The 25,147-nt window shown below is 39.1% G+C and overlaps 1 protein-coding gene across 5 annotated transcripts in view; it reads right to left on the bottom strand.

Moving 5' to 3' along the window:
* The window catches only part of SLC39A10 (solute carrier family 39 member 10), a 51,108-nt gene extending 30,677 nt beyond the window's left edge, over positions 1 to 20,431 (bottom strand). For 3 of the 5 annotated variants that reach the window (XM_027678144.1, XM_027678142.1, XM_027678143.1), the window contains exon 1: positions 10,818 to 10,836. In XM_027678144.1, the coding sequence (XP_027533945.1) occupies positions 10,818 to 10,826 (9 nt within the window). In that variant the 5' untranslated portion in view covers positions 10,827 to 10,836. Of the gene's footprint in view, positions 1 to 10,817; positions 10,837 to 11,202; positions 11,400 to 20,341 lie in introns of those variants that run through there. The other 2 variants (XM_027678146.1, XM_027678145.1) reach the window with 2 other exon arrangements.
* Positions 20,432 to 25,147: the final 4,716 nt, after the last annotated feature.

Here is a 25,147-nt window from a genome sequence, read left to right as displayed (position 1 = left end):
AAGCTCTATAAGTATTAGTTCTTCTAACCAAGAATTAATTTTCAGTCTTTCATATAGAAACTGTATGTAGTCCATAAAACAGCTATTAATGTACAAAACCTATAACAGAGCTAGCTTGCTTTTGTGCCAATATTCTACTGTTCAATTAGGTCCTATTAAGATACCAACCAGAGCTTGTAAGGATGAAATACTTGAAAGACAATCCAGTTACACCTGCATTTTCATAATGTAATTTTTCTACTGAAAGTAAGCAAATGTTTTGGTTAGAACTAAGGCTGATGTTCAAAGAATATTTTAAGACAGTGCTGCACTTAAATCAGCAGTTCTGCCCTCCCCCACTGCTTCACTCTTTCATTCCCACAAAACTCATTTTTGTATACCAGCACATTTGTTTGCTGATCTGTTCACTGTGCAGCTGTACAACTAGACTCTGCTGAAAAATAGCCTAGAAAAAGAAAAGAAGATTATTTTCAAGACAGATTACTTTTCCTATCTGGTTCACTGTGCAGCTGCACAAACACCACAGTCCACACAAAAAAGAGCCACCTTGCTTTAGGTGGGAACACCAGTTACTGATCATCAGCCTAAGAGAATATTTTGATCTGGCACAAATAAAACAACTGGCCAACTCAAAATGTACTCAAATAACAATGAAAAAGCAACACTGGACGTATTTCCTACTGAAAGCTTTCCTTTCAAAACAGAATATAACAATGTTTCCAATAAAGTGTTAAAACCAGTTGCAGTAATTTTATTCTTACTATAACTTAAACCACCATAACTATTTCATCCTTGCATTATGATACAATACTTGTGGTATGTTAAAAGGCATGTCTTTGATGTGTGTTTAATACCTATACTATTATAATAAGAACCCTTCTATCACAGCTACAATCCAAAAAGGAACGATGCATGTCTACTATTAAGCCGATGACTTCTCTCACTTTAAAAATACATAAAAATAAATTTACAAAATCTATCAATTATGGAAGTCCACTGAAATATGGAACTAATGCTTCTCTTATATGTGCTATGCCAAATTAGTGCCTGGTTGACTATAAAGGCCATTTCTAGAATTAAAGGGTTTCAAATTCTTTACTTGACAACATATACCATTGACTCATATCTGCATTTTTAATAGTCTTAATTAATGAACCACCATCACAGACTTTTATAAGGCCTTCTGTCAACATGCCATTCAAATTCTTATTAACAAATTTATTCAGCCAAGAGTACAAACCAGGAGAACTACTACTAAGACAATAGGCAGCTACTGGAACCATTCACATCTTGAATTAGTGGGCTCCCAAATGTGTCTTTGTTCACTAACTGTGGGAGACAAAAGTGTTCATGAAGATGTCTTGGCAAATTCAGAAGTAACATTTACCCTGTCTGACACATGACATAAAATAGTTTTACATATTTCAACAGGCAAATCCGCCAAGAAAATGCCCAGCTGAACCAATATGTGTCATGTTCATCACAATCCTAGTGAGACCTCAACAGAAGTCATGACATTTTCTAGCTCTCATTTATTTTAGCCAAGATTATTCTGAAAGATCTACATGGCTACTCATTACAGGTCTGTGTGATGACTGAAGCAACCATTCAAACTGATACAAATACTGACTGGCTTCAAAAATCACTTACTATGCACTACTAACCTTTCTTAACAAGGTAATAAGAGAACTTTGATGGGACAACTTTAAGGTGAAATAGTGAACATATATTAATACCCAAGATTACTCCTAGTGCAAGATTAGAGACAGAAGAGGGGAAAGGAAGCACAATCCTTAGAGCCTCAATCTAAAATGCAAGCAGAGATGGCTTCTTAGTCAACCAAATTAGAAATACTGATAGGCTAAAATTGCAATCTTAAAAATGTCATTATATAGATGTACTTCCCCGTGTCCATCATCTTGTAATTGCAGGTACATTCTAATAGCAATGCAGACAGGTAAGGACAGATTCTATGGGAAGCGGGGCTGCGTTCGCAGCGTTTCTAAAACTACACTGCAATGAGATCTATCCAACCTACACTGCAGTGTGTACCATCATAATTTGATCCAATATGACTTCCTGGCTTTTGCAGTAACTGTAATTTGGTACATACTTCTTCTAGTACCTCTCCTGAAATATAATTTTTCTTGAGTGTAATTTTCTTCCTTTCATTATAATTTTAATTACAATGATTTTCTGGACTAACTGTTGATTTGGTTTAATATTAGTGTGGTCACCACCTTTCTCAGTGGGATCACTGGGCCATGAACGTTTCCTATGTCGCTCCTTGGATCATCGACATCTTTCATCTTCATTGATTATTGATGTTAATGGGGCTTTCTTCGTTTTACATGATCCTATTAGTTCTCCAGACTCTGTAATTTCCATAACCCATTTCTGTAAAGAAAGAATACTTTTTATCAGGAACCTACTACTTCAATAGATCCTCCTAATTATGTGAAACCTGTCTATTTTAGTTAATATGCAAATGAACCAACTTCTGATTTTTCCAGAATTAAAATTTGAAATTGGTTCTACTGCCATACTATGGTACAAGAAACAGCTTAAAAAAAATTAAAAAAGCTACTTGCTGTCTCTAACATTTAATACTAATGATCAGTAAGTGTATCTCAAAACAAATCCAGTTACTTGAAAGAACAAGACTATTCTGACTATGCAAGAGGCACATTCTACAACGGTAAAATATTTGTAGCTGTCCTCTTTTTGATGAACAGAAATGGTTTGGCAGCTGACCACTGAAATTATGGGTTATCAAATTTCTCAGAGAAAGGTGTTTTATGCTCTTTGCCACTCATAGCTGAAACAAAATGAAAACGGGCATCTGCCTCTAAAATCAAAGAGTCAATAGTTAGTTGTGACCTTTATGGGTTCAACTTCAAAAATATTTAAGAATCACAGAATGTAAACATGAGATTCTGTAACAAATGCTTTAACACTCCACAGAGAGTCAACATTTTCTGTTAAAAATATCCTCCCTCCTTCCCTCTCCTTTTGCTACTGTAATTACGAGTACCTCAGCCCCTTCCAGTCTGCTGAGCATATCACAGCCAGATTACAAAATACTTACTGAGATCATATTACAACTATCCAAAGGAAATGCATTATGTGAACAGGGCTGCACATCTTTTCTACAAAATCAAGCCAATTAAAACTAGTGTATTTCAAATTACGTGTTTAACTAATTAACAGACTACAAAACAGACCTGTGGTAGAAGATGGTTTAAACTATCAGGATAAACTGACAGAAACTAAAGTGATACACATCAGCAAAATTAAAAACTATTGGAAGCACCAGTTAAGAATCAAGACAAATACAGTCCATCTACACCTCTAAACTTATTTTAACATAAAAAATAGCTCAGTTTAAAATATCATTAAAAAGTGTGAGAGTTTAATCCTGAGAACAGACAAAGTTTTGGTTCTAGTTAATCACAGCTGAAGAAACCTAAACATTTGTGTGCTGCTAAAAAAAGTCAGAGGCCTCACTTTTGTTATTTCTAGATCACTAGAATAACATGCTGTCATTTAGCAGGACACCTCACTGCCAGGTTAAGGAGTTGAAATACTTCAATAAATACTGACAATACTTCAATGGCTATTTGTCATCCACATCTAGGGATATTATACACACACCCCTGATCAGAGATGTTCTCAATATAGGAGGAAACCTCATAACCTGATCCCAGAATAATAAAGGTTGAAATGCCTTTTTTTCCCCAGAAATTTGGCAAGGCTAACAATATAGCCAATCTTTGACCAGTATAACTGTGTCCTCAAAGGAAAGTACAGCAAATAAGTGAAAATACAAAAAAAATTTCCAACTTGATACACTAGGTTTATACATTTCTGATTACACTACATGTACTTTTATAATGTAAATGTAATGTTTAAAAACTATATTACTGGTAATATGTGAGGCAGAAATGTTAAGGATCTTGCTCTGCTTATTGTCAAGAAAAGTAAAACTGAAGCAAACCATAACTGCACATACAGAATAAAAAACTGCAGAGCACACGAGGTATCATTTTGGTATTTCACTGTTTTTCAATCACTGCTTGGAACTACTGCATGACATATTTGACAAGATATGGGGAAACATTCAGCAAAAAATGTGGTTTTTTTCATTGTTAAAATACATTCCTTTTATGTGAAGAACAATGTACTCCTCTCGATGTTTCACTTTGAGAATACTTTATTTATAAAATTCAATTAATCCGTTGCCTTTTATGTCCACATTCTAAATTTATTGTTAACCATTAAGCTACAACAGGAAAGAAAATTCCAGTAAATTAATTTATTTGCAGAAACTCTCAGAATTTTCCACAAATAAGTGACAATTTGCCCTTTTCAATTTTATTACTACTTTAAGAACACAACAGCAGTATGTTGCCGTATTCCAAAACACTATTTTGATTTGTCCATAGTCCAATTAACAAAACAAAAAACATTGCAAAAGCCCCCCAAAATTAAAATATTAAATCTATACATTTTAAGGGGTTGTTGGTTTAAACTATATGACAAACTGAGAGGTGTTCCTATGTGCCAAAGCCTAAATGTACCATAATACAGTTTTCATTAGACAAATGCAGACACTTACCACTGACAAAACAGCACTTTCTTTAGGGAATACAAGACCAAGTATGGTCTTCAAAGACAGTGAAAGTATTTTACATCACCTAGCATAACTGTTTACTGCAATTCATTTGAACCACAAAGTTTGATACAGAGGAAACAGAATAATAATTTGCTCTAGTTGCTGCATTCTTATTAAAGCTTCTCATCTCAATCTGTTCTTTTAAGAGTCATATAAACCCCTCACATACCTCTCCCTACTACTGAACATATACTGTTAGCAAAAGCCAGCATAAGAATTTTTGCCTAGAGCCACTACAAATGAACTTCTCTGACTCTGTACCTCACACTCTGCAAGAGCAGATACCCTGAGACTGGTTGAGTTGGTCAGAGATTAGCTCAGCTGGTCAGAGCACGGTGCTGAGAACAGCAAGTTCTGTGTTCGAGCTCCACATGGACTTAAGAGTTGGACTCCATGATCCTAACAAGTACCTTCCAACTCAGAATATTCTGTGAAATCAAGATGCACAAATTTAGACCATACACTTTACAAAACTCTTATCTGGAGTACAAAGACTGTAACTCTGTGAAAAAATAATTAGCTCTCGGCATACTACAATGAAAAGATAAATTTTGTATATACATCCTGCTGCAACTACTGTGTGTTTACTGAATATATGGTCTGAGAGCAAGTGGACACTGCTAATGTAACACAATGCCTCTGCTAGACAATTGCCTCAAAACACATTTCAGAACAGGAATGACAAACAGTCCTGTTTACATATCATATCAGACATCAAATAAATAGAAATATTTTATTTTTAGCATCAAAATGCACTAATGCAAGGTTACCGCATCTGGACTGCAGCAAAGTAGCATTTCTTGTTTTAATGTAAGCTAGTATGATTTAAAATTGTACCTTCAGGCTGAGATACTGTCTCCTATAGAGTGATGTTCAGGTCAGCACAAAAAAATGCTTCTATCATCTGCAAAAAGAACTAGTCAATATAGATGGCCTAAATGATACTGTTTGCATTTCATGGAATGAGAGTACTTATCAGGGCAGTGAAGCCCTGACGAAGAGAGGTCTTCCTTGGCAGGAATGGATTACAGAAATTGCACAGAGTCTTGAGAAGTAATGTAACCATCAGGTGAAATATAGAGTACAATATTCCACTTGACAGTAAAGAAGTTCTTCTGGACTGCTCTGTATGAATGAATATGAATGAAGCACTGCCTACAGTAGCAAAGACTTAAGATACATCCCTACTCACTACTCTCCCTTACAGAAACACTCAGTTGTGGCATTATCAGTTATTTTGCAAGGTGAATTGAACTCAGCTTTCAGTTGAACAAATGACATATGGCTACTATAATGAAAAGCCCTAAAACCAGTCATCCTAGGATACAGTGCTACTCAGTCCTATTCAAAATGCAAATCAATATTAATAAAGAGATAAGTATTACTAAAAAAAAAAAATCCACATCAAGAATCACATTGAACAATGTCTACTCAAAGAGACTACCTTGAAGATTATATATATTTTTCCTTTGTTACACCAATCTCAGTATGGCTGCATGTTATTATCAGCAGTTAGCTTGGTTAAAAGAGGAACTATTTATAGTTATCAAATCACCAGCTGTAAATAATTTATCATTTACAGTTATCTTTCAGAATTCAAGGTTATTATTTTTGTCCATTAATAATCATCACACTAAAGATCAATCTATGAATGAGGTGCAAGTCAGGTAATCTTGAGATATCTATCTTTATATATAAGCTGTATGACAGTACCTGTCTGGAATTCGTGTTTTATTATAGTGGTCTTTACTAGGAACTGTGATTGGAAACTATTTCTAAAGCATTTAAAGCCTACATGCAGAAACACTGCACAAAGTCTCTGTTGAGTATATATACCATTCTATGCAAATTCTCCAATCTTGAATAAAACTTCTTTCATACATTCTTAATCTGAAGAGCATTATATCTCACATATGAATTTTATCTTACCTAACTAACCACAGGACTTGGATTGATTAATGGCTTTCAGACATGATCATAGTTTTACATCAACTTCCAGTATTACACGGACTTTATCTCAATTCTAGATTGTTTTATCTACCTAATATCAGTGACTTCAAAACCATGTCTCTTTATCACCTAAGCACTAATGCTTACAGAATACAATTTTCCATACCTCTTAAGAGTCCAGAAACTATAGAGCTCTAACTCCTCTCTAGTTAATATTCCACATTTTGTATATATATGATACATTGATTAATACTGAAATGTGACTGTCAACACAGAAGAAAAGGAGGGGCAGGTTTCTATAGCAAACTTCATGAGGCTACAGCCAAGGTGATAGTCAGAGAATGAAGCTTCTAGGTCATCAACAGCTGAGAGAAAAAACACAACTGCTGAGTCATTCCTCCTCTGCAGCAATGGACAAAGCCAGGAAATGGAGAGAAGATGAGGCAGCACAATGTGATATTGAGAAGATGAGGACATTTCCAGTGAAATGAACTGTGTGCCCCAGTATGGGTGTAACACACTACGCATAATTCCAACATCCCTTCTTCCTGAAAGCTTTCGAAACTGACATGAGGAAAATCATCTTCCAAGTCTTTCATTCCGTCTTCCAGCTTTCTGGGTATTAAAACCTGTACAGGCTTTGGATTATCACAAGAGGTAACAAAACAAAAGTGACTTCAAAAAACTTTACTCCTCAGATTTTTATTACATCAAAAAATCCAGGAGAAATGGTACTGATTCAATAGCACATAAAAGACTATGAATAGGTGGACTGATGCAGGGCATACCTTTCCTTCCTTTAGGAGGTTACAAGGTAGGCAGGACATGGTTTCCAGCATTTCAATCAATTTTTGAAACTTTGAAAAAAATTCTTTTTATCAGCTTAGCCTAACTGGTACACATTTCCTTACCAGACTTTATTAGGTGTATTTCAAATAATATCTCAGTTGCAATTTAGGAATGACCTAAGAACAATCTAAATTCTTTCTGCATCAAATGCTGTTACTTCAGGCCTTTATCAGCAAGACAAAATTACTAGTTCTCATTTAAGATAACTTCAGTAGCCCACCTGCAAAGATGAACTTTTCCTATGATGAAATTGTTTTAAATAATTGCTCTCAAAATTAAGTTGGACTCCCACAGTAAAAATAGGAAGTTATACTGATTTTCTTCTCATTAGGAAAACAGAAATTGCTTCCCAAAAGGCATAAATTCTCAGTATTCACAGAACTTGCCCTGCACCTAAAGCTCAATCCTGTGAAAAGCATACCTGCCAAGCTTTCCTTCTCTGAAACTTCTACTGACATTTTTAAATGTGTTACAAAAAGTCAAGATGCATTCATTTCACAATTCTGAAACCATGCCATAAAATAACACACTATGAAACAGCAAACGTTTCGACAGTTCATAGTCACTGTGAAGAAAATGTAATGAGGTTTTCTCGTTCTGGTATCACCTTCACTGGTGACACATGCAGTTACATCTGTCCGTCCTGATACTGTGCAACAGTTTGTACAGATGCCACGATCTTTTCATTGATTTTTGCCACAGTGAAGGACTGAATTGTAACTTAACAGAAAAACTTTCATGGAGTTTATCTTTTAATTAGCTTATGTAATTTTAACTCAGTAACTCCACCTGATGAGAAAACATAAATGGTTCAAAACCCAGACTGATTTACCTTATCACCTATTAAGTGCCCATTAAATTCCACTTCTGTAAGAACTGTGAGAAACAGGAACAGCAGTCTTTATAACAGGCACAATCATGATCAAACGACATTAAAACTGGACAGCCAAGGCAAACAAGTCCAAACATACTTCCTTTGGGACTATGTACACCCAGGCTTGAAGTTCATGTGAACTGGGCACTAGTTAAAAGGTCTCTTCATACTTGAATGAGCCATTGGTTTGCAAAATGTATTATGAATAGAAATAGCTAAATTACAGTTGCTTAACTTACTTAGTGAAGACCACAAAGGACATCTATGCCAAGTTGGATATACTAATTTTTTCACGTGCATACATTTATGTTGCTTGTGCAAGTCAAACTACATGAAAAGTATCTTACCAAGGCGTGCTCCTGAACATTCAAAAGGAATGGTTTATTAACATATGAGGCCCAAGTACCACAGGTACTCAGTATTCTCCTGCTGACTTTTCACATGTAACTCTAGAAGATGGATATTGTCACATCACATAAATCTTAGTTTGAGATCACCAATTATAAAGTATTTCTAAGCACTGTAGTAGATAATGGTCAGCATCACAATCTGTGCTTTTTCACATAAACTTTCTGGAACGTGCCTGAATCACCCTGATGATCCAATTTCATTACATTATTTCTTGCAATGGGAAAAACAAGTTGTAAGACAAAGCCTGTGAGCATATTTGCACTGCTTTAAACCTCAACTTTGCTGTAATTGCACATTTTATGATTGACTGGATACACGTTGCAAACTTAATACCTGGGTTTTATTTAAGCCAATCTGGAAAGCACAAAGACCTACACAAGTATTAACTAAAACAAACCTTGTTGTTTCAGAGAATTTTTCTTATGAAGCCAGAACCTCTTCTCATGTTGCCTATTCCATATAGACAATTGTGTATGATCCTCTACGTCCACCCTCTGTGGACACTTAAGACACATCCCCATATGGAACTGCCACTATTAATCTCATCAAACATACATGATTAATTCACAGTCTACAGATATACAGAAACATATACAGGCTCTAATCTCCTTTAGAAATAGAATGCATGGCTGCATACTTTTTTTCTCAAAAGTTTAAGTTGAAAGCAGTTTAAAACAGAAGTGCTGCAGAAGAGTATCACCAATTCTATTCTAACCATTATTATAGAAGAGAAATTTAGCTAGTGAAGTCTATGGAGACACTGGTCAATGTTCTTGGAAACCACAGAGCTTTTTCACGTTATTTTCTTACATTACCAGACCAGAGTATTAGCCTAAATAGTAACCATTAATAAGTCCAGTTCTTGGAGTTGAGTAGCGTTAGTCCACACCAAATACCTATTTCCCCCATGCAGTTAAAGAAGGCATCTTCTAAAGTAAAGGAAATAATTCTGTTAAAATCAAATTTTAAAAACCAAATGTGACACTTGTTTTGCAAAAAAATAGTTTTCTTTTTTTATGTCATTGTATCAGTTACTACTACCCAAAGGGATACAAGAACATACCAGTTGGAACACACCAGGTACTACTTTCGTTAACTAGCTGACAATTGCTTCTGCTTGTCTGAAAACTAACCAGGCCTTCCGGTGTGCATTTCTCAGGCTTGAGGTTATCACAGGTTCCCTCAGTGTTTCAAGATCCTATCTTAATAAAAAAACCCTCATTACGATTGCTACTTACAGACATACACTGTTTAGAGCGTTAGAAACCAGAGTTATTTCTAACTCTGGCAATTTTTGCTCAGAGGCAAGAGTTTAAGAGCTAGCAGGCACGAGCGCTTTCTACAGAGGGCCCCAAAAACGACAAAGATAAGTGAAGATTTTGAAGAGTGATTTTTATTCCAAAGTTACAACGTTAGGTGTACGTTTCCAAAGGATGCAGCGCAAGCAGCAGTAATGGTTGAGAACAGGAAATCAATTATTTTCGCCCATCATTTTTGTGCCCGTTACAGCCAGCGACAAAGGCCTCCTGACCCTACATCTCTCACCCTTAAGGTATGTGCAGGTTACAGCCCGAGTGCTTTCCCCCCAGTTGTTAACGCGAACTGAGAACTCCGAGCCCAGCAAGGTTTACTCCCGTGGCTCGTTCATCACCCACAACCACTCCACTGCCCCCAAATATTGCCAAGTACTACGAGTGTCCTCCGCAGGTCCCGCAGAGCGGCTCCCTCCCCGCACATCCCGCGATTCCCCGCGGCCCCTGAGCCAGGCGGGAAGGAAGAGCCGGCATCTTCCACCCTCCCGGGGCCTCCACGTGGCCGCGCCGGGAGCGCTCGGCGGGGCCGGGACGCTCCCGAGCCGCACTCCCGGCAGGAAGGGAGCTGGCGCGAAGTGGGAGAGCGGGCTCTAAGGAGCTCCGTGCGGCGGGGCCGGGCCTCCCGCGGCGCCCCCGACCCCTGCCGACCCCCTTTCTCTCTCCGCCCGAAAAGCGAGGGCAGCCGCAGCCCCGCCGCCGCGACCCGGGCCCCCCGGTTCCGGGCGCGGGGGCGGGGAGGATTTACCTGCCGCATGGTCGCCGCACGAGCAGGAGCAAGAAAGGGGGCGGGGGGGACGCGCCAAGGGCCGCGGCGGCGCCTCGTGCTCCGCCGCCTCGGGGGGAGAGCCCGGGCGCGGCCCCCCTGCCCGCCGCCCCCCTCACCCCGCCGGCCCCCCGCGCCCACCCGGGCCCCGCCGCCACGTGACGAGGCGGCCGCGCCGCCGTGTCGCCCCTCACGCCGCTCCGCATCGCGGGGAAGGTGGTGTCCGCTACTGCCGATCGATCCCCCGTGCTGGCTCCTCGCCCGCGGCCCCCCCCAGCCCCGGCCGGCCCGGGCCGGCCGCCACCCGCTCCGCGGAGCCGGGCGGCTGTGGGGGAGGGCATGTAAACAAATGGGGTTTTATAGCTACCTCACTCGAGTGCCGTGTGCATCTCCCTCTCCGCTCGGTACCAAACCGCCGCGGCGCCTCCTCCTCCTCCTCCTCCCGCCGCTCCGCCGCCGCTATTCACAGACCCGCGTACGCTCGCCCTGCCCGCGCGGCCCCGCGGCCCGAGGCGGAGCCATTTCCTACCCCTGCTCCAGCGCTACGAAAGTGGCGTAGCGCCCATGCCCTGCCCGCCCCTCGCTGCGGCGGCGGGCGGCGAACGCCGAGCGATGGCCGCGGGCCGGGACGGCCACGGGCACAGCCCTACGGGCCCCGGGGAGCGGGGCCGCCGCCGGGCCCCGCCGGAGGGAGGGCGGGCCGGGCCTCGGGGGGAGCCGGGCCTGCGGGCCGGGCCTGGGCCGCCGCCTCTGCAGCCGCCTGGGGAGAGGGTCCGTCAGCAAGAGCGGGGCATTCCGTACCGAGGTACCTTCGGAGGGCGAGAATCGCATTACCCCCCGTTTATTTAACTCCAGAAAATCCTGCCAGGCTTTCTCATGAAATGAAAACCTGATAAGGCGATAAACGTGTCCACGTTCCGAGGTGGAGCCCCTCGTCACGACACACTTAATTCCTATAGAACAGCTACAGAGCTAAAAAAAACCAACCCCCCAAACACCCCTCTCCCCCCCAGCCTTATACAAATCAACGCCCCGCACTAGATCCAACACCTCACTAGATCAGGGGACATTTTGGTTTATAACGTAAGACCTACAATATAGTGGGAGTCTTTCACAACAAATCATATTTTAAAATAGAGCAGCGTGTTTTGCAATGGTTATTTATAAGAAGCATGTCAGAAGGCTGAGGCGCGGTTCTAGGAACGTTTCAAGTAAGTTTTAAGCGGTTTCATTTTTCTCTCTTGAGAAATTTGCATACGATTTTTGCCACATTTTCTTCCAAAAATAACTGGTGTTTCCATAGCAGACTTCAACCTAGAGGCAAACCAACCTCTCTCCTATTTGTTAAGAAGGCACGCATTTTTTCTCTTATATTCCTGAATTGAACTAACCTAATTATTTCCAAAACTGTTCCCTTGTTAAACTGGATGATTCACACCAGTACTACCTTAAGTCGGGCCTGGCAGATCTAGAATCCAATCCTATCCAATCATATCCTAGTCCTGTCTTAAATCCAAGCCATACCCCATGATTGTCCATTTCTAATTTCAAATTTCTAATGACTTTTTCTCTCTTTAGTATCTATTTTGAGGGAAAAACCACTTATATTCCCTCCTTCATTTTTTTCCATATGTCCTATTGAATCCATGACTAGAATTCAAACACTACCAATCCAAAGTCAGTAGCTTACATCAAGTTTTAGGGACTAATAAAGTGATTATGATTACCAGACTGTTGCACTAGATCATTTGTATGTTGATTTGAATGATTTCTTCGTCCAAGCAGGTCCTTCATCTCTCAGAATGTCTTTTGGTACAGCAAATAAAATACAGATTTGATTCTGACATTGGTCATTAGACATCTACCACAGTATCCACTGTTGATCACTAGACGTGACTGATTTGTATTGCTGTTAAGACTCGAAATAAATCCATTGAGTGCAAAATAGAATTAAAATACAAAGTTTTGTATCTTTCCCCTTCTGAGTATATTGAGTGAATTGTACTCAGTAATAAAATAGAGCATATGGGGTTTGCTAGCTTTTCTGAGTAAAATTCAAATAATGTAAAACCTCATTAAAAGAAAAAGAAATTAAGAGCTCTAGTAAAAGCACTGCAATGGATGAATAGAAATTACTATGTTTAATACAGAAAGGTCATTTAAAATTTAAGGTTTGCTTGATTTTGTACTAGTTTTACTTTGTTTAGAAAACTTGGTGGGTAAGGAAGCTGCTCTGAAGGCGGCTTTGCCTTGTTGTGGACATACTGATGCTACACAGATACTTTCCAGAGACTCACCCAACCAAAGTGTACCAATAAACAAATCTCTGTGTTAGTGGGTTCCAGCTGTTACACACTCTAACTTGTATCTGTTAATTTTTAAGCCAGAAGGGACCATTAAGAGTCCTTCCAGCACTCTTATACTGGTCATTAGACATCTCAGTATCCTTCCCTGCTAACAAGTGAAAGTCTAATTTGTAGTTTGAGTTAGGTTATAACCTTCCCAGTTAGTCAGCTCGTGGCTTTCTGCTGATATGTTGAAAAGCATGTTTGTATCTAGAATATTTTCCCAGTAGTTGTACATTGTATCTTTCATTTATGTTTCTCCTCAGTAGTTTTAGCCAGACATTTTGGTACAAGAGCTGCCTGCACATCAATATTTGAAGAAAAGAAGGTATGATTTTCTATAACACGGGTTCAAAAACCCAACCCAAAAACTATTAGATCAGGCATTACTATGAAAAGCGTGCAGCTGAGAAGTGTGCTTCCCTGTAAAGCCCGTGGAGCAACTTTCTGTGCTGCAGGGAAGCCAGCACTGCAAGAGTGCTGAGAGCTTGAGAAAATACAAATGTATGCAACAAATCCAGACTGACTTTTCAAGCTTCAAAAAGAATGATGTATTACCATACTTTTAGAACAGAATTGTCTTTTTTCCCCCCTCTCCTCTCACAGAGCACTTCCTTGCTGAGTAACACTGCACGGTGCATGCTCATACGTTGGGCTGCAGGAAGGGAATTATTTTATATGTATATGTAATACAGAAGGACTTTGGATATAATGCTGCAAAAGCAGATTTTATCTTCTAGCAGGGCTTGTCTCACGATGGGGTACTGTCTAGCAGCACACCTCCAGCTCCAGCACAATGCTGTGACCTCTTTCCAGTGCCCTGAGGTCCTGATGCATTTGGACAGCAGGCCTAGCTGAAGTCAGCTGGCTGTGTCAGCACAGCAGATGAGAAAGTAAGAGACAGGATATGGTGACAAGCTTTAGCTGTGAGATGCAGGCTTAAAGAGGGTGAGATTAGAGAGAATTTGTGAGATCTCACACACTGACTTCCTGTCCTCCCTTGTAACAACCCAATTGCATGTGAGGGATAAAAGGTTAACATATATATGTATACAAAAAAGTGCTTTGTTTAGACAAACTATTAACCCCCCATTAAAAAAACAAAAACAAAACAAACCACCAACCAACCAACCAGAACCCAAAGCTATAGAATTAGTAATTTTGCACACAGGTTTAGTTCTTATGTCCTGATACTGCCTCTGACTGTAAACAGAAGTGAAAGTCTTGTGAGTATTCCTTGGAGGTCAGGAGCAATAATACTGAAAAATGTTTTAATTGGGAGAAATTAATTTAGAAAGCTAGTGGTTGAAGTTGTATGCAAACCTTCTGTTATTTAAGTAGAAGAAAAATGTCACTACTTGTTGACAAAATAAAGTTTTTACCCCTCTGCCAAATTCAACTTTTTTGGTTGAAGAACCCAACCTAATTTTCTTACTTTTGAAATATTGATATCTTATGAAAAAGCCAAGATAATGGCTTGAAACATTAACCTCCTTCTTTATTTTAAACCATCTGTCCAAGATTTAATAAGAATTTAAGGCAGTGTGAACGCCAACATAGCTGGGCTTGTGGCACGTTACATTGTATATTTTCTTTCCTGTTCTTTAAAACATTTTTTCTAGCTTCTGTGCCTGCCTTTCAGGAATTCTGAGAGCCTGAAACAAAGTCAGAAACGCCATTTCTTGTGTGACAATGACCAACAAGTATTAATCAGTTTGCTAAAGAATTAACCTTGAGGTAGAGAACAGCTAACAGGACACAGCTAGTGTCAATGCAGACTTGCCAAACCAGAAGGATTTTACAAAATTCCTTAGGAGTGAAAGAGCTTAACTGCAGAAAGCTTTGCTCGGAAATGCACTAACAAGAGCTGCTGAAGTGAAATATCAAGGAATCCCATAGAAGGCATTTCTTTCCTTATTACATAATTTCCTAATCTGTATCTCAAATATAACCTGTTGACCTGAAGCTATCTCTTCTGCTCTGAATTTACTGATGTACTTACTCTGTAACCATCTGTGTGGTCAGCTGTGTTTTGCAGATTTACTTCTATTTTCGCTGTTTGGCACTCTGAAACATGCTCATTCCCAGGCTGTATAAGAGGGCTGAGATTGGGTGCTGAAGCAGCAGAGACTTTGCTTATGGCAAGGACATAAGTGAAGGTGTTTAAGCATCAGGGTGCACTTAAACAAGCAGGTAGTGATTCTGTGATTAAAGCTTGTGCTTGGAAATAGGCAATGATGTTCTCCGAGGGATTTCACTGCCTCAGGACTGCCTGGATTGTTTGCAATGAATTTAATGCCCAAGTTTATATAACTCCAAGGCTGTATATAAATATGGTACTTTTAGTAGAGACTATATATGATTTTTTCCTGCCAAACTGGGTGCTCTCGTTTAAGCCTTTGCTTGGCAGATTTCTTTATTTAGCTCTAATTGGTTTCAACTGTGCGAATTCCAATGATGATTCAAAGTAGATCTGGTCAGTTTTGCATGAACTAGTAAGTACAATTTGAAAGTTACTTTACTCATAAGATGGGACAAAAAGGAAAATAAATCCATCTAACTTTTTTCTTAAAAAACCCCAATTGTTATCCTTCTCATTACAGCAACATGTAGATACCTCTCTGTCTGGATAGTATATAAACATGTATGAGCATATGTGCAGGTTTTGAACCAAAAATGTCAATGTCAATGATATTGTCTGCATACTTTTAACTATGGTACTTGTGTAAATACAGGAAGTTAGTTTAGACAGAAACCCATGATTTTTTTTTTAACATGACAAAACAAGATACAGGTTTTAAAGATCTTTGTTTCAGAAATTTTTGAGTTGGCCTCTTTGAAGGGAAGGGCTAGGCTTTTTGTTTTGTTTTTAAACATGGGCTGATATTTTTGATGAAGAAATATAAAACCTTTGTCATTGGCTCAAGACTTAAGGTTACATAAACATCAAAGGACATAAACAAAAGGGCGTGATGCTGCAGCAGCCACTGAAGTCTTTGGTAAGCACAGAGGTGTTCCTGCAATATGGAAAAAAGCCAATATGACTCATAGACCTTTGGTTGATTTTGCAAAGCTGGCAAACACTAGTACAGCTTATCCACAGGAAAACTCTTGCTGGCAAACTTTGCTTTGTTAAGTGAATATCCCTTTGATTTGTTGTTATTTGTTTTAAACATAACTTTCTAGTCCTACTCTCTAAAGCAGTCACAAGCCCTTTCATTGGATCTGAGACAGACAGGATTTGCTGGTCACAGGACTGGGATAAAATTCCAAGTGGAAGATATTAGAAAGCAAGGACACTGTGCCACAGCCTCCTTCCTCTCTTGCAGTCTCAGGTGTGTTTATTTTTCTCCCTTCCTTCCTGCCTGTTGAAATCACCTGTTTGCATCTTTTCTGTACACACTTATTGTAGAAAGATATCATCTTCATACTAAAGGATGTGATGGGAGGTAAAGGCCAGTCAGCTGCTTCCTTCGGCACATGACTGGGCTGAGGTTGCTGAGCACAAAGAGCTTATGGTCATAGCCACACCAGAGCTCTGTATCAATAAATATGGATATTATCTGCTGGAGCCAGGCAAGGTTCAAAACATCAAACAAAGCTGTGCTAGCTGGCTGGGTGGGGTAGAAATTCCTCTAAAGGTTTTCACTTATAAAAGTAAACTGGATTGATTCCAAAACTGACCCACCTGACCAAAGAGGAAATATTGACTTTAATGTAATCTCTTAACATGCTGAGGAATTTGTTTTACACCCTCTTCTCAAACAGAATGGAAAAATTTAATGAGACTTGTCCCTGACATTATTTGAAAGAATCAATGAGCAGCTCAAAATAAGAAAACAAAGGTCAGTATCTTTTTTGTTTGCCGGTCCCTGTCAATTTTTAACCACTAGGTTGGTGAATTGGCATTTTTTATATATGACCTAAACTTAGCTGAGTAATAGAAGGATAGCACTTCTAAAGCTGGATTTTAGCAGGCAGCTGGAGTGAATTTCCCCATTTCACCTCTGTTACACACAGAAGTGGATATGACAAATTTTAAACTCCTGCAATTCCTCTATTATCAGCAGGAAGAATCAGGAAGCCAAAACATCCTTAAGCTACTGGCTATCTTGGGAGGAATTACTCATCTATGAAATTTCAGCAGTGAAAGGGAATCCAATATGAGCTTGAATGAATGGACAAGGATGTTGTAGGGCCTCATCCCTTCTTCATCAAAGATCCAAAACCTCAAAGAGATTCCTACGGAGTAGACATGTGACAAGAACATGCACTGGCAGGGAAGACAAAGGTAGTGTTTGCAGTCATAAAGCAAATTATGAAATGGGTGTTTTGTTTGCTTTTCTGAAAATCAGCTGTACAAGTAGCAAAATCTAAAATCAACAGACAGGCTCTCAAAATCAAAATTGTCAATGACTGGCCCACAGTTTGGGAAAGAGTTAACTTATGCTCAGCTGTGTTTATCCATCCATACCTGATAATTCATAAATGGGAATTGGAGGGAGTAGTAGGATACTGGCCTTCAGACACCATTAAAGTACATGACCTCAGCTTTAAAATGCTGGCATGCACTGAAGTTGGGTAATTTCCCCCCATAATTTACATGTTTTTAATTTTTACACCTGTATTTAGTGATTTGTTCAGAAAATAAATAAGGACACACCAGCAGTGTGAATGATGCTAGGAAACACCCCAATTTCCAAATCTTTACCTACACTTATTTACAGTACTACAAGGTACTGCAGTTTATTTTCCATGTTGCTGTCCCAAAATGCTTTGCACAGTTGGATGGTAATTAAGTTTTAATGACACAAGTAGGAATGCAAATTTAAATAGAAAGAGCTATGAAGAATAAACTTTAACTGATATACAAAAAAGGTGAATCACAGGGACACCTAAATGGGGTCTAAATGACAAGAAATGTAAAAATCAGGGGTGAATATCAGTGAAATTATATGGAGAGATAGGCCACATGGATGTTACACAGCTAGAAACTGGGAAGGGAGCAGACAAATGGGGAGGCCTGTTTCATGGCTGTTTTTCATCTGCATGACTTAGCAACCTCATTTGATACCTTTTGCTGTAAAACAGTGATAACTCCTCTGAGAGCAACCTATAGCAGCAGAAAAATAGACTAATACAGTGATGAATAAATCCCATTATATTTAGAAAAGGAAGAGAAATTTTGAAGCATTTTCTCAAGCGTGGGACGAAAGACGCTATTTGTGACAGAGGGGATGTGGTCACACATCTTGGCTGACACATCAGGTGATGTTATTTGTGATGTATTAGAGCACTGAGAGGGCTCTGAGAGAACTCAAGGGTAGTAATGCCAATAAACAAGCAAATGGAAAATAAAGCCATTTCTGCTGTGGTTGGGTTGGACTAACTTTGCTGAAATGTTGTACTGACATCCAATCTGTCCATCCATGGATATGCCATCCAAGAAAATTGACTGATAAACTCAGGGAAAGAAAACCAGTCTGAGACAAACTTAATGCCAGTTTTGTCAATACTGAAATTGAAAAAAAAAAAAAAGTTAAATTTGAAAATGTTTGATTTCACTCGTGGTGTTTATGTCTTTCCACTCCTTTCAGAAAGCCTTCCCTTCTTGTATCTCTTATCTCTCCATAAAGTGGTAGTGCTAATGAAATTATTATGGACTTCTCCCAGAAAAACATATGAGTTTGAGTTCATACCTTTTCTTGGTAAAGCAAAGCACCCCAAGAATATTTAAAATAAACTGTTGAACAATAAATGCTGTTCATTCTTTATAACAGGCTTGCATTATTGAATGTATACCAAATGCAGCACAGGCATGCAGTGATCTAATTCAAGGCTGAAAATTAATTGAAAAAACCCAAATACTACTGCCTTGTGGACAGATGGGGGCAAAATTAAAGGTCTTGGGAGTGAACTGATATTTATTTTTCCATTTAATCGTGGTGCCATCTCTCAACAAATATGTCTGCTCATGTAACTGCTTCCAGCATGTAGCTTACTCTAAACATGTGGAGGGTGCAACTTCTGAAGAGTTTTTCTCTCCTGCTGAGGTTTCTTAGTTATTTCTCAGAAGAACAAAAATTACCCATAAGGTGCTTCACCCTGTACACATATTAAAGTGAGTGGGTAGTTATTCTCACTGAAAGCAGTCTCCCAGTAGCATTTGGCTGTCAGACCACTTACATAGTTACCTAAACCCAGTACCTTAAAACAGTTCATAAAATCATAGTCTCACTTTGAACAGTATATACTTCAGAGAATAACTTTCTCTGGTTTTTGCAGGTAGTTTAGTAGAAGTCATTATAGCTGGGTAGACACTAATTTAATTTACATTTTCAGAATTACTTTTCTATTAATTATTAAATATATGAGAGAAATCGATTGGATTAATTGCAAGTGCAATCTGAAGTTTGAAAGCCTATAATTGTCAAATTTCCAGTTTACTAAAATTCTGAGAATAAGTCTCTGAAGCACAACATAATATCCTTTGGTAAATCAATATACAAAATGAAAAGAAGGAAATAATACACAGAAGCTTCAAGACATTGCTTCTTACAGATAAACAGAAGCTAAAACTAAAGTCACTACTTACTAATGATTTGCAAGGAAGTTTGAAATAAGAATATTTTAGGTAAGCCAGTTACTTTAAAAGAGACTGCTTGGGGCTCTCCAGCTCACATATACCTTGGTTGGGCTGGCTCATTGCCAAATTCCCACATGAAGCAGAGGCCAGATTCTAAGAAATTCTCAATCCCAAACCAGCTCACAGAGTTTTACTGAAGTTATCTCAAATAACCAGGAAGTACTTAGTTTGGACAGCGTGATTCTGGGATAATATTATTTATATTACAGGATGTGTCAAATTCATAACATAAGAATGACAATAATTCATTGCTGTTATTCCAAGGGGGCTTTGCTTTTAAGGTAATCTACTCTTCTTACCCTGAAAGAAGTATACAAATTTTAGCCCCATTATCTCAGAAGATATTAAGAGTATCACAGTTATCACTAATTAGACAAAAGTAGACTTGGTTATGCAGCTTCTAAAAACAGTGAATCAGAAAATGAATTGCCAGCCCTAATGCACCTGAAAGTGCTGCAGGGACCCACTTCTTGAGAGCAGCATGCACACATTACAGATCAGATCAGGCCACTTACAGGATGTTGAGTGCCAACTTCATCATTCAGGACAGCAGTGACTGATTCTTGTCATTTCTCTCTTTCTCCTCTTCCTCATTTACAAAAGGGAGAGACTGCATGGCCTTTAGTCACTTCCCTAAACAGGAAGACTTGCTATCTATGCAGTTTCTTTTTTAAACTACTGTATTTTTAAGGAACTGTTTGAACGGGGTTTTTTATTTATTATTGTATTGAAACTGAACCTTGAGCTGGTAAAAACAATATTGTGGTAGTGCTCTAGTTCTAAAACCAGAGCCGCTGTTTTCACAGGAGGACACTTCAAATTGCTGCACAGAACTTTTGACTGTTGAGCACTGAGAGGTATGCAGTGTACAAGTCTCAGTTACAGCGAACAGCCTAGCAGCAGTAGACAATTTTTCAGAGGTTATTGCTGATGGTTTTAATTGTAATCCAAAACAGAACCCAGAGGAAAGTAATTTTTGCAGGGTAGAGTGAGGTGGATCAATATTACTGCAACTCTTTCCATTTTTTTTAATGCCACTTCTGTTGTACTGCGAAACAGCACAGAAACTGCATTCATTTGAAAAGTCAATGGTCTCCTGACAGCAAAAGACAGAGTTAGTCTTCATTCTTATATAACCTGATCAGCAATTGTACAGAAAGCTGAGTGAGGAGGAAATAATAAGACATCAAGAATTTGAGGCGATGGAATTTACCCCGAACATCTCTGCCTGTTCATTGCACCCATAACAGTTCTATCTTCCTTACATATCCCAGAGCTCTCTGTCTTGTTATGGCTCATATTCAGCCCTTTGGCTCTTTTTAGAGCTGATTCAGTCTTCATAAGGCAATAGTTTACATTTTCACGAATCTGCAAAAGCAACCCACCTTCTTTTTCCAAACATGACTTAAATTTACAGTGTCACCTGGGCAGAGGCCCCAGAGAGACAGGTGTTCTGGTTTCCAGATGTAGAAAACCAGGCCAGCAATTCTGTTTCTTCTGGGGACAGCATTTCCATGTGCTTTTCTGACAGTGCTCAACAGAGCATAATCTACAGGCCAGTCAGTCTTGCCTCGGTGCCTAGCAAGATCATGGAGCAGATTCTCCTGAAAACTATGCTAAAGCATATGGAAAATAAGGAGGTGAGTGATGACAGTCAACATGACTTCACTAAGGGCAAATCATGCCTAAAAAGTCTGGGGGTCTTCTACAGTGAGGTTACAGTGCTGGTGGATAAGGAAAGAGCAACAGACATTATCTGCTTGGAGGTGTGCAAAGCATTTGACACTGTCCCTCATAACATCCTTGTCTCTAAACTGGAGAGACATGGATTTGACGCATGGATCACTTGGTGGATAATGAACAGGTAGATTGTTTCACTCAGAGTCAACAGCTCCATGTTGAAGTGGAGACCAGTGACAGATTGTGTTCCTCAGGGGTGGGTATTGGGATGGGCTCTGTTTAACATCCTGGTGACAGGCACAGTGGGATTGAGTGCACCCACAACAAATTTGCTGACGACATCGAGCTGTGCGGTGCAAGTGACACATTGGTGGGGAGGGATGGAATCCAGAGAGACCTGGATGGGCTTGAGAGGTGGGTCCATGTGAAGTTCCTGAGGTTCAACAGGGATAAGTGCAAAGCTGGTTGAAGGCTTCTCTGAAGGACAGGAAACATAGTACTTAACTAGTACTTAAGCTGACAGTTCCTCTGTGGCAGCACTTGCCAAGGTGGGATTGTAGCTGAATGACAAGTACAGAGGAATGAATAAGAAAAATCTGTTGCTGATAAGGGCTCAAATGTAAAACTTAAGGTGACTATTTCTCTTCACTGCCCAGTCACTCTTCTCACTGCAGGGCCTTGAAGTCTCCAGCCACTGACTGCCATTACATAGCGTCTCTCTCAGCCAGCCACACCCTGGTGATACAGAGGCTGTACGATACTTATGCATTCTGTTCCTGAGGAATAATTTTGCCAGCATTAGGTTTTAAACTAGTTATCCTTCAATATTAGGCGGGAGGAGATAGCTTGAGAGCACCTTCCTATTTGACATTTGCATAGTGAACTTACACTGAAGCTGTCTTTCACAGCATCACTGAGGTTAATGCCTTAATGAAAACAGCTTCTCCTCAATGGACTTTTTTTGCTTTAGCCTGACCTTATTTTCAGGGGATTAAAATTTAGCAATAATGTTTTTATGGTCCTGAACTCTCTTCTGTTTTCAGAAAAAAAAAAGCGCATTGTTAATATGAGTTCAGGAAGGAGGCAGAAAATGTTTTCCTTTAGTTTCACTTTGTCGTGTTCTGGGAGGAGCAAAACCAGACACCAGAAATCTCCCACAAAGAAAAAAAAAGAAAAAAAGGTGACAGCTAGAGCTTTTTAAGAGAACATATTTTAATACTTATCCTTAAAAAAATATATAAAAAGTGATGTACAGCATTTTGAAATATCTATAGCTAAACTACTTTGTTGAGATGTTTGAAGCTAAGTTTTAATACAATTTAGTTTTAAGTACAGCAAAGCATTCACAAACCACAAGGAAAGAATGGTTACCAAAATGCTTAAAAAACAAGCAAGCCATATATGAGGGACACAATTTTCATTGTTACCTATACACAAAACCTATACATTATCTTTGGCAGAAGGACGCTCACCCTCTGACAAATCTGTAAGCCATCGGAAAAATTGACACTGGTGTTCAGGAGGGAACAGGGAGTCCTGTGGAGACAAAGGGATGTAAGACTTTTCTCCCTCCGCCCCCCATTGTGCTTGTGGCTGGTAGAGTTCCAAGAGAAGATGGAAAAAACTTTTCTAAAGGTTTCTATTACCCTGAAACAGTAATTTCCACTAGTCACCTTGTGAACCCAAAAGAAGTCCACTTGGTTTAATTTCTTTCCTGAAAATGATGATAAAACAAGTTTACAAAGGAACAGAGTACTTACCCTTTATCAGGCTCTAATTCAAGAGTTTAAAGCATTTTCCTGGCTTTACACAGGCAAGTATTTACCTCACTCAGTTGCTTAGTAGCTCCTTTCAAATCAATAGGAATGTAAATGTGCTACCAGTGAGGCACATGCTTTAGGGTCCTGCTGAATCATGTCCTTTGCATGTCAAAGTCATTACTGAAAAATGTGGTTGTGACCATACACCAAATTAGGACAAGAACATTTATAATGGAAGGTAGAACATGGCATGACATCAATCTGGTGTGTGTGTGAATGGCGGGATAGGGGTGGGGGAGAATAATGAATGTTTTCAGCTGTGAGACTACCAAGCATTTAGATCTTTTCCAGATTCTGACTTTTCTAGAGAAGTTCTAGACACTAGAAGCCAGACATTTTGAAAGACACTTTATTTCTTTAGGTATACTGTGTATATGTTAAAAAAAACCTCCAAAACAAACAAACAAAAAACCCAAACAATAAAACCCCACCTTAATTTCTGCCAGGCATGTGACACCATAACAACATAACAAATCTGCTTTTTTAAAGAAATACTTAATACACACTGAGTTCAGTATGAATCAAGATGACAGTCTTTCTCTATTTGATAGTAACATATAGGGCCCTCTAGTATGCAGAGAAATATATTCCCAAATATTACATGTTTGTATAAGAAATGTAGTATACCAAACAATTGATACAAAATCCACTAAAATCAATATACTCACTTCAATAAACTCTGGAATAAACTTCAAAGTTAGTTTTGTTTCTCAAGGTTCAGTTTCACTAGGGATTTTTTGATAACAAGGAAGGAGAAAAATGTAAAAGATAAACCCAATATCTATAATGAAGCAGGAATGCTCAACTATCATTAAGAGCCATGACTTGCTTTCTTTCCCATAGAGATCTTTGCATTTGAACAAAGTCTCCCTTCCCTCTTACTCCCTTCAAGAAAATTGTTTTAGCTTTTAGTTTCTTTGAGCCATCACAGAAAATTTCTGAATTTATTTTATTGCAAGCAGTGAGGCATTTGATTGCTTTCAACTGCCAGAAGTTGCTGCAAAAAAGTATGCAGCACAGCTATTCAAGAAATTATGTACTGTCTGCTTCTTTGCTTTGCCTTCTTTTGCTCATGTTCATATAATATATTCATAGGTATGTCATATGGCCACACATAAATATATTTTTTTTCACAGATATGGCCAAATCTAAAAACAGGTAATGCAGAGATGGAATCAGGGTAAGTGGTCTTGCAGAAGAATGAAGCAAGCATCCTGTAATTAAGGAAATAAAATATTTATTAGGTCAGAGGTGGAAGTTTGCTAGATTAAGGTAGCACAGTGGGAATAAAAACCTAGCTGTGCCCTGAGGATGGTTTTCTAGCTGAAGCCTGGAAAGACATGTTTAGAGAGCAGTTAGTTCATCCAAACCTAATTAGGTACACAGCACTCAGCTTGTTAACAGACTTTGTCTCTGATGATTGACACTTCTCATATGATCAGGGGTTTTTTATTAGAAGTTTAGGGTTTTACCAGATAGATTATTGATCAATAAACTGAAAATAAATGATAGCCTCATAATTTATCTGGCATAAATCTGGGAAATACATGCATTACACTTTGTATTGTCAAGCATAAATTACCAGGTTCTTTCCAGAGTGTGAGATCTGTTGTGTAAGTAACTTCCTCACATTAACTAAAATTAATGATGGTATTTTCTTCTATTTCCTTATTCAGAACATTTATTCATACAATCAGCTCTAAGCTTAGAGGTTTTTCAGTGATTTTTTAAACACAGAATGAAACACAGGAACAGGAAAAACCCTATCAGGCAGTAAAGCTGTGTTTTTAATCCCAGCAGTGATCTGTCTTTCTCTGTTGA

Source organism: Neopelma chrysocephalum, unplaced genomic scaffold (genome assembly GCF_003984885.1).
Source record: "Neopelma chrysocephalum unplaced genomic scaffold, ASM398488v2 Primary Assembly neopelma1_44, whole genome shotgun sequence".
NCBI lineage: Eukaryota > Metazoa > Chordata > Aves > Passeriformes > Pipridae > Neopelma > Neopelma chrysocephalum.
This window is presented reverse-complemented; position numbering and strand designations above follow the sequence as displayed.